The 11,267-nt window shown below is 39.9% G+C and overlaps 1 protein-coding gene across 2 annotated transcripts in view; it reads right to left on the bottom strand.

Annotated features, from left to right (window-relative positions):
- Window positions 1-1,030: 1,030 nt before the first annotated feature.
- LOC139308744 (USP6 N-terminal-like protein) overlaps window positions 1,031-11,267 on the bottom strand; it is a 92,350-nt gene continuing 82,113 nt past the window's right edge. For both annotated transcript variants that reach the window (XM_070932556.1, XM_070932548.1), the window contains exons 14-15: window positions 10,061-10,213; window positions 1,031-6,188 (exon numbers count right to left, since the gene is read on the bottom strand). In XM_070932556.1, coding sequence (XP_070788657.1) covers window positions 4,585-6,188; window positions 10,061-10,213 — 1,757 coding nt within the window. In that variant the 3' untranslated portion in view covers window positions 1,031-4,584. The remainder of the gene's footprint in view (window positions 6,189-10,060; window positions 10,214-11,267) is intronic.

Below are 11,267 nucleotides of genomic sequence, written 5' to 3'. Positions count from 1 at the left end.
GCTCCAAGAGCTTGCTACACCTCCTCAAAGTGGAGATGATGCCTTCCCCATCTTAATAGTGTAATAGCCTGGGGGATAACAGCATCAAATCCAAACCTCAACAGGATTATTCTGATCCAAACCAAACCAGGCATTACTGAAGTCTAGACAGAAATCCATGAAACTCCTTTAATATAGTAACCTAGTTTGTGGAAGGATATTACGGAAGTAAAAGGCTTCCACATCTTTTATGCTGCCAGAATACCTTTTCTATCCCAACTAGCCTCTAGCAATGAAAATCCCTAAAGTAGGACCTGCATATTAAACCTTGTGATCTCACTGGAGTGCCTGGGTTGGTTCTTAACATCCTAATCAGAGTGTTTAATCCTCAGTCTTAGGCACTCCAGCTGAATTCCTTAGCACAAGAGCACACTTGAGATTTACTGAACATTTCCCTGGGATGTTTGACTGTGTTGTGGTGAAACACTTTCAAGATTTGCTCTATCCTGTAACCCACAAGTTAAAAGATGGTTCGAAAACTACGAAGTTCGACTGCTCCCCTCATATCACTTGGAATATCACCCCAGCTTTGGATACGGTTCCAATGTTGTTCTCGTGGGACATGCTTGTTGGTTTAAAGTGACATAAACATGGCATTAGGTCCAGTAATGCTTTTTTTCCCCTTTTGCAAAGACTGCTTTCAAATTATCTTTGAAACAAATGGAGAAATGAGAAGGAGGAAGAAGAGGAGATGAAAGAGCAATAAATGGAATGGGCATTCTGAGGATTTAGAAAATAACTAGGCATTACTCTTGATTTCCAAAACACTTCAGATTTCCATTTCATTCATAGAAAGGAAATTTTTGGCCCAGAAATTATACTGGGAAGCCTTAAGCACTAGCTTCCAGTTCTACTTTGGTGGCTGCACTACTAAAAAAGCTACATCTTAAAGCACATCTAAAACTATAGTTTATTCAGATTTTAAACTGTAATCATATGAATATCTCAACTGTAATCATATGAATATCTTTTCATAATACAGTATGCAGCGTGATACATGCCTACATGTAAAGCTATATTTGAATTGCTAACATAAATAAGACAGGTACAATTTTAAATAATATGCACATGGATGAGTAACCTGTCTCATCCTCTAGGCAGTAACTACTTTCATTTAGGAAACAAATTTTCTTCTGTAACTTTACACAAGATTAATACTATTACACAAGATTAACCTCTGCATGGCCAAATAGGTTTGTGTGTATGTGTGTTGTTCTCTGGATTCAAAGTATTGTCTTCCCTAATATTAAAGAGGATACATTAATGCCTTGAGAATAAGGATGTTCCTTTCTTGGACTTTATTCCACTTAAAAGACATGCTGATGAAATTAAATTTTGTGGGTAAATTGTTTTGGCATCTGGATTGGCTTCAAAGAGACTACTCAATCAAAAAATGCTTTATCTTTTGGAGGTACATAAGCAGATTATTTGTCTTCCGGTCATAGTCCATGCTTTCAAAGAATAGGAGCTTCTGGATCTCTTTCAGCTACAGTTCAACATTTTAGTAGGGTGCTTCACCCTGGAGTTTCAAGTCTTTGGTCTCTTTTGCAAACAAAAACAAACAAACAAAAAAAAAACCCTCAAAAACAAAAGACATCCAGCCAGAAATATGTGGAAGCTTTTGTTTTTGTGTTCTGAAGGACATCAATATTTTCCTATGAAGTAGCATTTGGAGAAGAGCTGATTTTTCTGACCATTAAATACTCCTTTTTGTACTTGGGAAAATATAGCTCTAATTAGCCAATGAGTCAGCCAGTACTAAGGCAACTATGCAGAATGGGAAGTGTGTTAACATTGCAGCTATATGTTGAATAAGGCCTGTGATATGGATGGTGATGGGCAGTTTTGTTTTTTAAACAGCACAATTTCCTATCAGATGCCTCTCTACTGGAGACGCAAGCTTTGCCCCTGGCCCCACAATTCAGCAACAGTCTTGCTCAAGTACAGTGGGGAGTGGCGCCAATGTCCTTCTCCTATGTCTGTGGGAAGAAAATTAGGAGACTATAGCAACTGAAGGGCCATAAGAAGGCCCTTAAAAGTGAATCTCCACCAGTCTGGGGCTGAAAAAGGTAATCAGTTTCTATTTGGGAGCAAGTGAAAAAGGTCCAGAATGCAAAGCTACCTTCCTGTGTTTCTCTGGTATAAAATTTGCTTATGGACAAAAGTGAGAGGCCACCAAGGCAGCTGGCAAGCAAAGGGTGACAGAAGTGAATTGCTCGATTGCCAGATATGAAGTACTGAGGTGCATCTCCTCTCCTTCTGCAACAGACAGACAGACACAGAACAGCATAAGGGAAAAGGCCCAACCAAATGGGCGTTGCTGCTTTAAAAGAAGACACTTGGGTGTCTTCTACACAGAGGAATGCAACTTGCCCTTTCTGCAATTCTAAACCTCATCCTGTTCCAGAAATTGGGCATCAGGTTACGAGTGTGACATTTGAGCCCGTTGGGAAATCTAGACCAACATTTCTTTAACTTGGACATCAGCTAAGCTAAAAAAAAAAAGCAACAACTAAAAAACCAAAAAGAAAAAATAACCTCAGCAAAGAACATTTTCTAGTCTGGTGCTGCCTGGGTAGGGCAGAACACAAGATAGGGCAGGATAGGGCAGAACACAAGATAAAATATATGCATAAATTAAAAATATTCAATTGTCCAAGCTCAAATGGAGGAAGGTCTGCTCCTTCCCCTAGATAACATTGTACTCTTTACATGTTCTTGAAGTACATTTCCCATCATCCGAAACCTAAGGACATGCAAATTGGAGCCCAGAATCTGGATGGGCATGGAATTGCCACCTCTCTTTACAATAAACACTAGGCTCCCTTTCTTGGCATCTTAAAGTAACACTACACCTTGCTTATTAGAATTCCTTGAATTGTCCATTAGTTATTCTTGCAGTGGGAAACGTGCGTCACAGATTTAAGGCATGAAGGTATTTAATGTGCATCTGATGCTGCAAAACGTAACTGATGTAAAAAAAAAAAAAAAAGCATGCACTGCAGAATTACAATAGTCTGAATGTGTTATCACACCTTATTAAAAACAAAAGGAAGCATAATTATAGGAAAACTGAAAACCCGGAGTACAAAATATTTCTCATCAAAGGGAAATAAACAAAAACAAAGAGAATCCCATCTTTTGCTTCTGTTAAATTTAACGGCTACCAATGCAGCCATGAATTTTGCATGCTCTGAGGAAAATCTCAACTGGATTAGGTCAAATAAAAGCTTTGAATCTTTACCCTTGTGAAAATAATGCATCTCTGTTTCTCCAGGATGTAGTTCCATTTGGAACTGCATCCCAGAGAAACGGAGATGTATTACTTTCACAACTGTGTAGCAGCTAGGAAAGTTATAAACTTGATCAAAGACCACTTTGAGGAACTGTCTTAGCTACCAATATTTTTCTTCTTCTAATATCAGGGCAAGAACTGTTTATTAATCAACACAATACTCACCTAAAGTAAAAGAGTATTTCCAAAGGGATGGCAATGGCATGAGGGCAAGTAAAATGTCACAACTTCCTTAGGATGTGAAAGTTGCATTGTAGTGCAATCAGAACACTTCTTGCATTCCAAACTAATACTTCCTGTTATGGATCCTTAGAGCAGGGGTCTCCTACCTTGGCAACTTGTGGACTTCAACTCCCAGAATTCCTCAGCCAGCAAAGCTGAATTCTGGGATTGAAGTCCATAAGTCTTAAAGTTGCCAAGGTTGGAGACCCCTACCTTAGAGGATCCATGCTCATAAACAAGTTGAGAATTGAGCAAACTTAAAACACTGGATAGCATATTGCAAACCATCTACCTCACTATCTGGATTCTCTCTGAAGCTACACATGTGTCTGTAACATATTGAAAAGTTCAACTGAACGGAGTGCTGGAGATCTCCTTCCTCTTTAATAAATGTCATCACTGTACACAAGGAGGTATGGTGGAACGAGAGGAAACAAAGCTTTAAAAAGGCATGTCAAATTGTCTGATTTCAGTGAAAGGACACACATATGATGTGTGCTTGATATGCATAGATGCTATGAAAATTAACTTCCCTGGCATATACAGTATGCACAGGCTCATATGTAATAGTATATTAGCTACAGTACTAAATTGAAACAAAAACAACATTACTATTGCTACTGGGGGGGGGGAGTATTACTGGCCCAAATTTGGAACTGACTGGTTTCTTCTTCCTAAAGTAACTCCATTTGGACTCGCTGCTCTTCTGAATTATCTTTCATTTGTCAGCTACAAGGGTTTGGAAACACTGATGTTTTTAGAAAGTTAAATCTGTTAAAAAAGTTTACCTAGCGAGGAAATAATGAGACATATAATTCAAATACTTTGGAAAACACCCCAAATCTTGTCAGAAGCTCTCTGCAGCCTTTAGCTGCCAGCCTAGCCTGGCCTGTGAACTTTAACCTGAATTCCTGAATACATTTTGATGAACGAAGTGATCACCTTCCTAATTTTGCTTCAGGCTGCCTTCCTTTCCAAACTCTTATGGAAAACATTATGTGACCCAAATTTCTGCTTTCTCGGTAATTCTAGAATGTGACTGATTTAGACATCTGCCCCATGGGGGAACAGCTTGAAGAGAACGTATTCTCTGAATGTGCTTTGAAAATCTTGGGTGGTACTTTTGGTTTCTGAAATGCAGGTGAACCACCTAGAACATTTTTCAACTTCTGAACACAATCACCGGCTACCTCAGCTTCCCCAGGGACAAAGTTGTATTTTTTGCCATCTGCTGTATGACAGTGGCTGGTTTCTGGCAAAGGGAGAGCCACTTGCTTTTTGCTCAAGCAGTCTTGCTCCGTGGCGTAAGCCAAATGAAGAGGGGTGGTGGTTTTAATAATTCTGAAGGGGCTGTGCTGATCCTGCAACACAGGAGACGAAGTAGGCCGGGCTTGGAGGCTTCCAGGCAGCAAGAGGGCATCACAGCCAGGCTCAGAAAGGACCGGCACGCTGCCTCCCCCAGACAATTGTTTGGAATGTGGCAGCATGGGGAATGAGGTGAGCTGGCCATCAATTTTTGGCAGTTCTGCCAAATCTGTCACTTCTTCGGTTTGCCTTTGGAGATTGTCTATCTCCCCAAGTGAGGCAGACTTGGGTATAGAAGACTTTAATACTGGTGTGCAGAGTTCAGTTTGTGGTATTGAATCTGCCAATTTCTTAGAAGCGGGCACCTGTTTTTCTTCCTCTTCATTTTCAGACAGGTTATCGTACTGAGATACGTTAGAAGGCCGTCGCTGGCCATCTTGGAAGGGAGGAGAGAGAGCAGCAGCTGTCCTCTCTCTACATGGTACTACTAGATTTCCTGGCACGCCGTGCGGTATAAAGAGGCCATGTCCTGCTGCAGAAGATGCCTCTATACATGGGGGATGCTGTAAATCATCTTTAAGCAAGGCAGCATCTTCAGATGCTAAATCTTCAGAGGAGCAGGTTGTGCTCTCTTGCTCAAGAGCAGCTGCATTTTGCACAGAGGGTGCTGAGTCCAAGTGATGCAGTGACTCCGATCTTGTTAACCAAGTTGTACTGTCGTGGCTGATAGACAGGTCAGCTTCCAAGGGTTGACCCTGCAAGTCAGACTCCCAGGCAGAATTGTTTGTTGTCTGAGCTTGTAGCACAGGGGGAATAATGTGGTCCCTGTCATCTAAAGGAATGTGTTTGTTTTCCTGTAAGCTGCACTTCTCAGAGTTACTGCTTTTTAATGAATTATCTTTCCCACTGTCTGAAGCCACATGTTGATCTCCCACCACTGTCTGAATGTTATCAAGTATTATAGGATTCTCCACTGAAGATATTTTATCAGCACTTTCTTCCCTTTGGTACTCCTCAGTTTCAAAGATTTCATTTGGTGGAAGTCTTTGGAAAGGATTGTTATGCATATCCGCCAGTTTGTTCTGCAAGGCTGTTCCATTGTGCTCTGGAGAAGCTCTTTCCTGCATTGCCATATTTGAGTTATCAATTCCTTCATTCAGGCAATGAGGATTTTTATCTGGAGAAGATTGTATTATGACATCTTTATCATTGTTGAAGTCACTGACAACCGTTTTCTGACCATTATTGGCTATGCTGGATTTCATTGAGAGTAGATTTAGAGAAAGTTCCATCCCCAGGGGTGTTTTTGGGAATTCTTCAGATTTTGCTGCAACAAAAAGGTACAAAGGTACAGACATGCATTAGTCTAAATCCAAGGACAAACATGAAATGTAGTGACCTGGATTTTATTTTGTTCAAGTAATGAAAAGCAAATTAAGCAGCATTAGCAATTTTCTAGGGACAACAACCACTGGGATTAGGAAGAGGAATATGAAAATTGTCTCAAGTTTTCTTGAACACTTAAAAAGGTATCATACATAGGACTCCTGGAGAAGAAATGGCAGAGCTGATGAGTGTGACTAAGAACAAGAAACTGATAAGTAGATTGGCTCCTTCAACCCTCTTTGGAGAGGATGCAAGATTTTTTTAATTTTTTAAAATCTCGCTTTTATTATTATTTTTATATAAATAACTCGAGGTGACCAACATATTCATTACTCCTTCCTCCTCCTATTTTTCCCCACAACACAGATTACATTAGGTTGGGCTAAGAAGGAGTGACTGGCTCAAATTTACTGAATGCCTAAGACATTGTTCATGTTCTCCCTACAGTTGCTCCTCACAAGGAATTTGCAAGATAGAAGAGCTGGGAGATGGGGGAATTTGCCATTCTTGCTCCAGCCACAGTGGAGCCTTCAAAGGACTCTAAATTTGCACTTTTTTTTTTTGTTAACCACCTTTTGAAATTGCCTATTAAGTCCTTTAAAGAAATTAGACATCTTCAAAATCATAACGCTGGAAACACTGGGTGAGTGCTTAATCCTTAATATAAGAGAATGAAATCATATTTTTATAAGTTTTAAGAATTCAAAATAAACAGCAAAAAACACAATAAGGTTTTGGCTGTAGAAAATTTTAAATGAATTAAGGGTTCAGAACAAGTGGGAATATGATTTTGAATATTAAGACTTTGAAATTAATTTTAAAAAATAAATGTATTTTTGTAGGATAAACAAAATATTTTCAATTTTGGAGACGTAACAATCTAAGCAACTTATAACGGCATTCAGAGATATTGTTGAGGTATGGCAATGGGATTTTGAATAAATACTGTCAGCTATGTTGTTTTTATGAATACCCTGTTCCCAGAAAAAAAAAAGAACATGCTATTAAAACTTATCTGACATGATTATGGAGAACAACATGAACAAATATTTATCACTGGATATAAAAAAAAATTGAATGAGGGTATGAAAATTAAGAAGAAAATAAAAATGTCAAATCAAGAGGGTAATTGGAATAGTTTCTTCCTGCACACAGACCAGCTGCAGCTGCATATGTAAATCACAAGACAGTGTGTGAAGGTCAATCAATCAATCTCAACAAGGAAACCTCACCAAGAAAGCATATATGCTAATGTCCCGTCAGTGCTCACGCTCTTTTCCATTTCTGACAGGTAGATTTTCAGTGCAATTGTCTTCAGCATTAACTTTTAATTTTCTCTTTATTGATTACTGCTGTTTTATGGTGTTTGGCCTGGACAGTTTTAATTGTAATGGAAAAGAAACCACTCACAAACTAAGCCACATAGTTTAGTATAATCTATATCCTAACTGGCAGAAGAAGCACAAGAATTTAGACTAAAGTTTCCATCTGCTCTGAACCTGGGATCTTCAAAATGGAACACAGGTATTTCACTCTTGAGTATGATCCCACCTGTAAGAAATCCAGCTCTCGTTTTCCTCCAACAGGGGGATTGTGAAAATGTAGCTTTTGAAAAGGTGCTGTATTTAGCAAAGAATTTTTGAGTGCAAATTCATAATGTTGCAAAAGATATTGTGGATTAATATTTTGATGAAACTGGAATTTTTGTTGGGTTTTATGGACAAGGAACTAGAAAATAAATATGGGAAACATATTGTATGTGCGACAAGATTATTGCAGACACAAAGATGGAAAAATAATGGAATATCCACAGAAGATTGGATTGTAAAAATTGATGGAGCTTGTGGAAATGATGAAGCTGACCAGTTTAGTCAAGGAAAAAACTATACAGACTTTTCAGAAAGACTGGAAGCCTTAACTGGATTTTTTGGTGAAAGAAGAAAAGACTGAATTTTTGATTTATGGATGTAGAAATTAAAAAGAATGAAAGAAGGGAAAAGAACAAGGTGGCAACACCTCAACAGAAAGAAGGGTGGAAGCATAATTCTATGTTTTCTTTTTTTCATTTTCTTATTTTCTATATATTTATTTTTCCTTGCTCTTTTAGGGCTTTTAATTTTATTCACTTTTATTGTTCTGAAAAACTATAATAAAAAAGAAGGAAAGAATGCTGTACTTGTGATCATAGTTCCCTACTCAGCTAAACTAATTTTGTGAATGCTGCTCTGTTAGACATGGCATTCAAGCAAGTTAAGCTGCTCTCTATTTATCTTAACAGGAATTAACCTGTTAATTATCTCGAGGATTATCTTGACCCCTACCAGTCAGGAATCAGGCCTGGATTTGGGACAGAAACGGCATTGGTTGTACTTTTGGATAATCTCTGGCAGGAGTGGGATGGGGGTAGTGCATTCATCCTTGCTCTATTTGACCTCTCGGCGGCTTTCGATACCATTGACCATGGTATTCTCCTGGAGCGGCTTCGGGAGATGGGAGTGGGAGGCCTTGTGCTATCCTGGCTCACTTCCTTCCTCTGCGGCCACTCTCAGTCAGTGCTGATAGGAGAGATCCAGCTCTTGCCCACTGCTATGTGTGGTGCCACAGGGCTCAGTACTCTCTCCACTCCTGTTCAACATTTATATGAAGCCACTGGGTGAGATCATCCGTCACCATGGACTGAGGTATCATCAATATGCTAATGATACTCAGCTGTATATCTCAGCCCGTGGTGAGTTAAGTGATGCTGTGTCCTCCCTCTCGCAGTGCCTGGAGGCTGTTAGGGGTTGGATGGGGAGCAATGGGTTGAAACTAAACCCTGGCAAGACTGAGTGGCTCTGGGTTGGGGTTCGTTGGCTCAGGGAGACTTGCCATCTTTGGTCTTGGATGGGGTGGCACCACCCCAAACAGGCCCTGTATGTAATCTGGGGGTTCTCCGGGACCCCTGCTCAAAGAGCAGATGACGGTTGCGGCCAGGAAGACCTTCATGCAACTGCAAGTTGTGTGCCAGTTACGCCCTTTCTTGGACAGGCAATCCCTACTCACAGTCACTCATGCCTTAGTCACTTCCTATCTTGACTATTGCAATGCACTCTATATGGAGCTGCCCTTGAAGAGCATCCGGAAGCTCCAGTTGGTGCAAAATGCAGCAGTCTGAACGTTTTTGTGCAGTCCCCGGTGTGCCCATATATCACTTCTCCTGCGGGAGCTGCACTGGCTGCCAATTTGCTTCCGGGTGCAATTCAAGGTGCTGGTTGCCACCTTTAAAGCCCTTCATGGCTTAGGACCAAGTTATCTGAGGGACCGTCTCTTGCCGGTCACATCTACTTGACCCATTAGAGCGGGGAGGCAGGGAATGCTGCGGGTCCCATCCCCGAGGGAGATCACACCTGGTGAAACTCAGAAGAAGGGCCTTCTCTGTGGTGGCTCCCAGTCCCTGGAACATCATTCCCCCAGAGATTAGAACAGCCCCCACCCTAATTCTCTTCCGGAAGGTGCTGAAGACCTGGTTCTGCCAGCGGCCCTGGGGAACCCAGAATGGGATGGAGCCCATTAAATGGCTCGTGTGATCGGCTGTCGCTGGGGCGGGAGGTGGGGATCAGGGGTGATTTTATTACATTAATTTATTTGATTTTTTATGAGTTTTACTTTTTTTTAAATGTGGTTTTTTATATTCTGTAAGCCGCCTTGAATCGCCATGGACGAATAAGCGGCAATATAAAATTAATAAACAAACAAACATACAAACAAACCTTCTATTCATAACAATGCTTTTTTTTAAAAAAAAAAAAGCACAATTGTTCAACTTTGACTTACCTGGAGGTGGAAGATCAAATTTCATTTTACGCAGTTCTGCCATGGATGCTTGTAAATGCTCAATTACAATATCATCTTCAAACTGCAGAGAAGCAGCAATTTTTTCTTGCAGAAATTCCCGCAGATCTTCGAGGCTCATTTTCAACAAGCGTTCTAAGCAGGTAACAGAAACATCAGCTCGATAAAGACGCTACCATTATCCTGATACAATTTCTACTGAATGACTTACTCAGTGCAACAGGTGAAAGATGTTGTTTAAATGAAGTAAATTTATGATTATCTGTTTATATACTCATTTTCTGCCTTTGTGATCAAATGAATGTCTTCACATCCATCCTGGCAAGAATGTACAGATGTGTAACTTCAAGACTGTGAACTTTATATCAATTAAATCCTTTTACATGAATTACCAGCATTTCCAATTAAATACAGGATGATTCTAATGTTCTACCACAAGGGGGAGTAAAGCTACATTCTGCAACTTGATGCAATCTTCAGTGAAGTTCAACTACAGATAGTCCTCGACTTACAGTTGTTAAGTGAATTTTGCCCCATTTTACGGCCTTTCTTGCCACAGTTGTTAAGTGAATTACTGCAGTTGTTAAGTTAGTAACACGGTTGTTAAATGAATCTGGCTTCTCCATGGACTTTGCTTGTCAGAAGGGTGCAAAAGAGGATCATGTGACTCTGGGATACTGCAACCGTCATAAATGTGAGTCAGTTGTCAAGCATCTTAATTCTGATCACGTGGCCATGGGGATGCTGTAACAATTGTAAGTGTGAAAAACAGTCATAAATCACTTTTTTCAGTGCTGCTATAACTTCGAATAGTTATTAGACGAACTGTTGTAAATTGAGGACTACCTGTACTTGCAAGGCAATTTGGCCAAGCACATCTTCATGATTTAAAGAAGACTATTTTGCATTCAAAAATGTGTGAGTTAAACAAATCTTGATTTTAGATTTCATCTCTCAGGAATATTCTGTATGCAGTGATCTGTTACGTTTTACAAAATAGAGATTTGGGATTATACGTTTGTTATACACAGTTATAGGAAGGCTACATATAAACACTGATTACTAGTATATGTTTTATTTCACAAGGTCCAAGTATCCTTGGGCTAATGGCCTATTTTCACTTCTGAAATTTTCTAATCTATCTTTACAAGAACATAGGCTGGATTCTGGTCTGTTATATGCAACTTTC

The sequence above is a fragment of the Pituophis catenifer genome, unplaced genomic scaffold (assembly GCF_029215685.1).
Source record: "Pituophis catenifer annectens isolate HBS135680 unplaced genomic scaffold, rPitCat1.0.hap2 SCAF_1, whole genome shotgun sequence".
Lineage (NCBI taxonomy): Eukaryota > Metazoa > Chordata > Lepidosauria > Squamata > Colubridae > Pituophis > Pituophis catenifer.
Note: the sequence above shows the minus strand (reverse complement) of the source record. Positions and strands in the feature narration are given on the sequence as shown.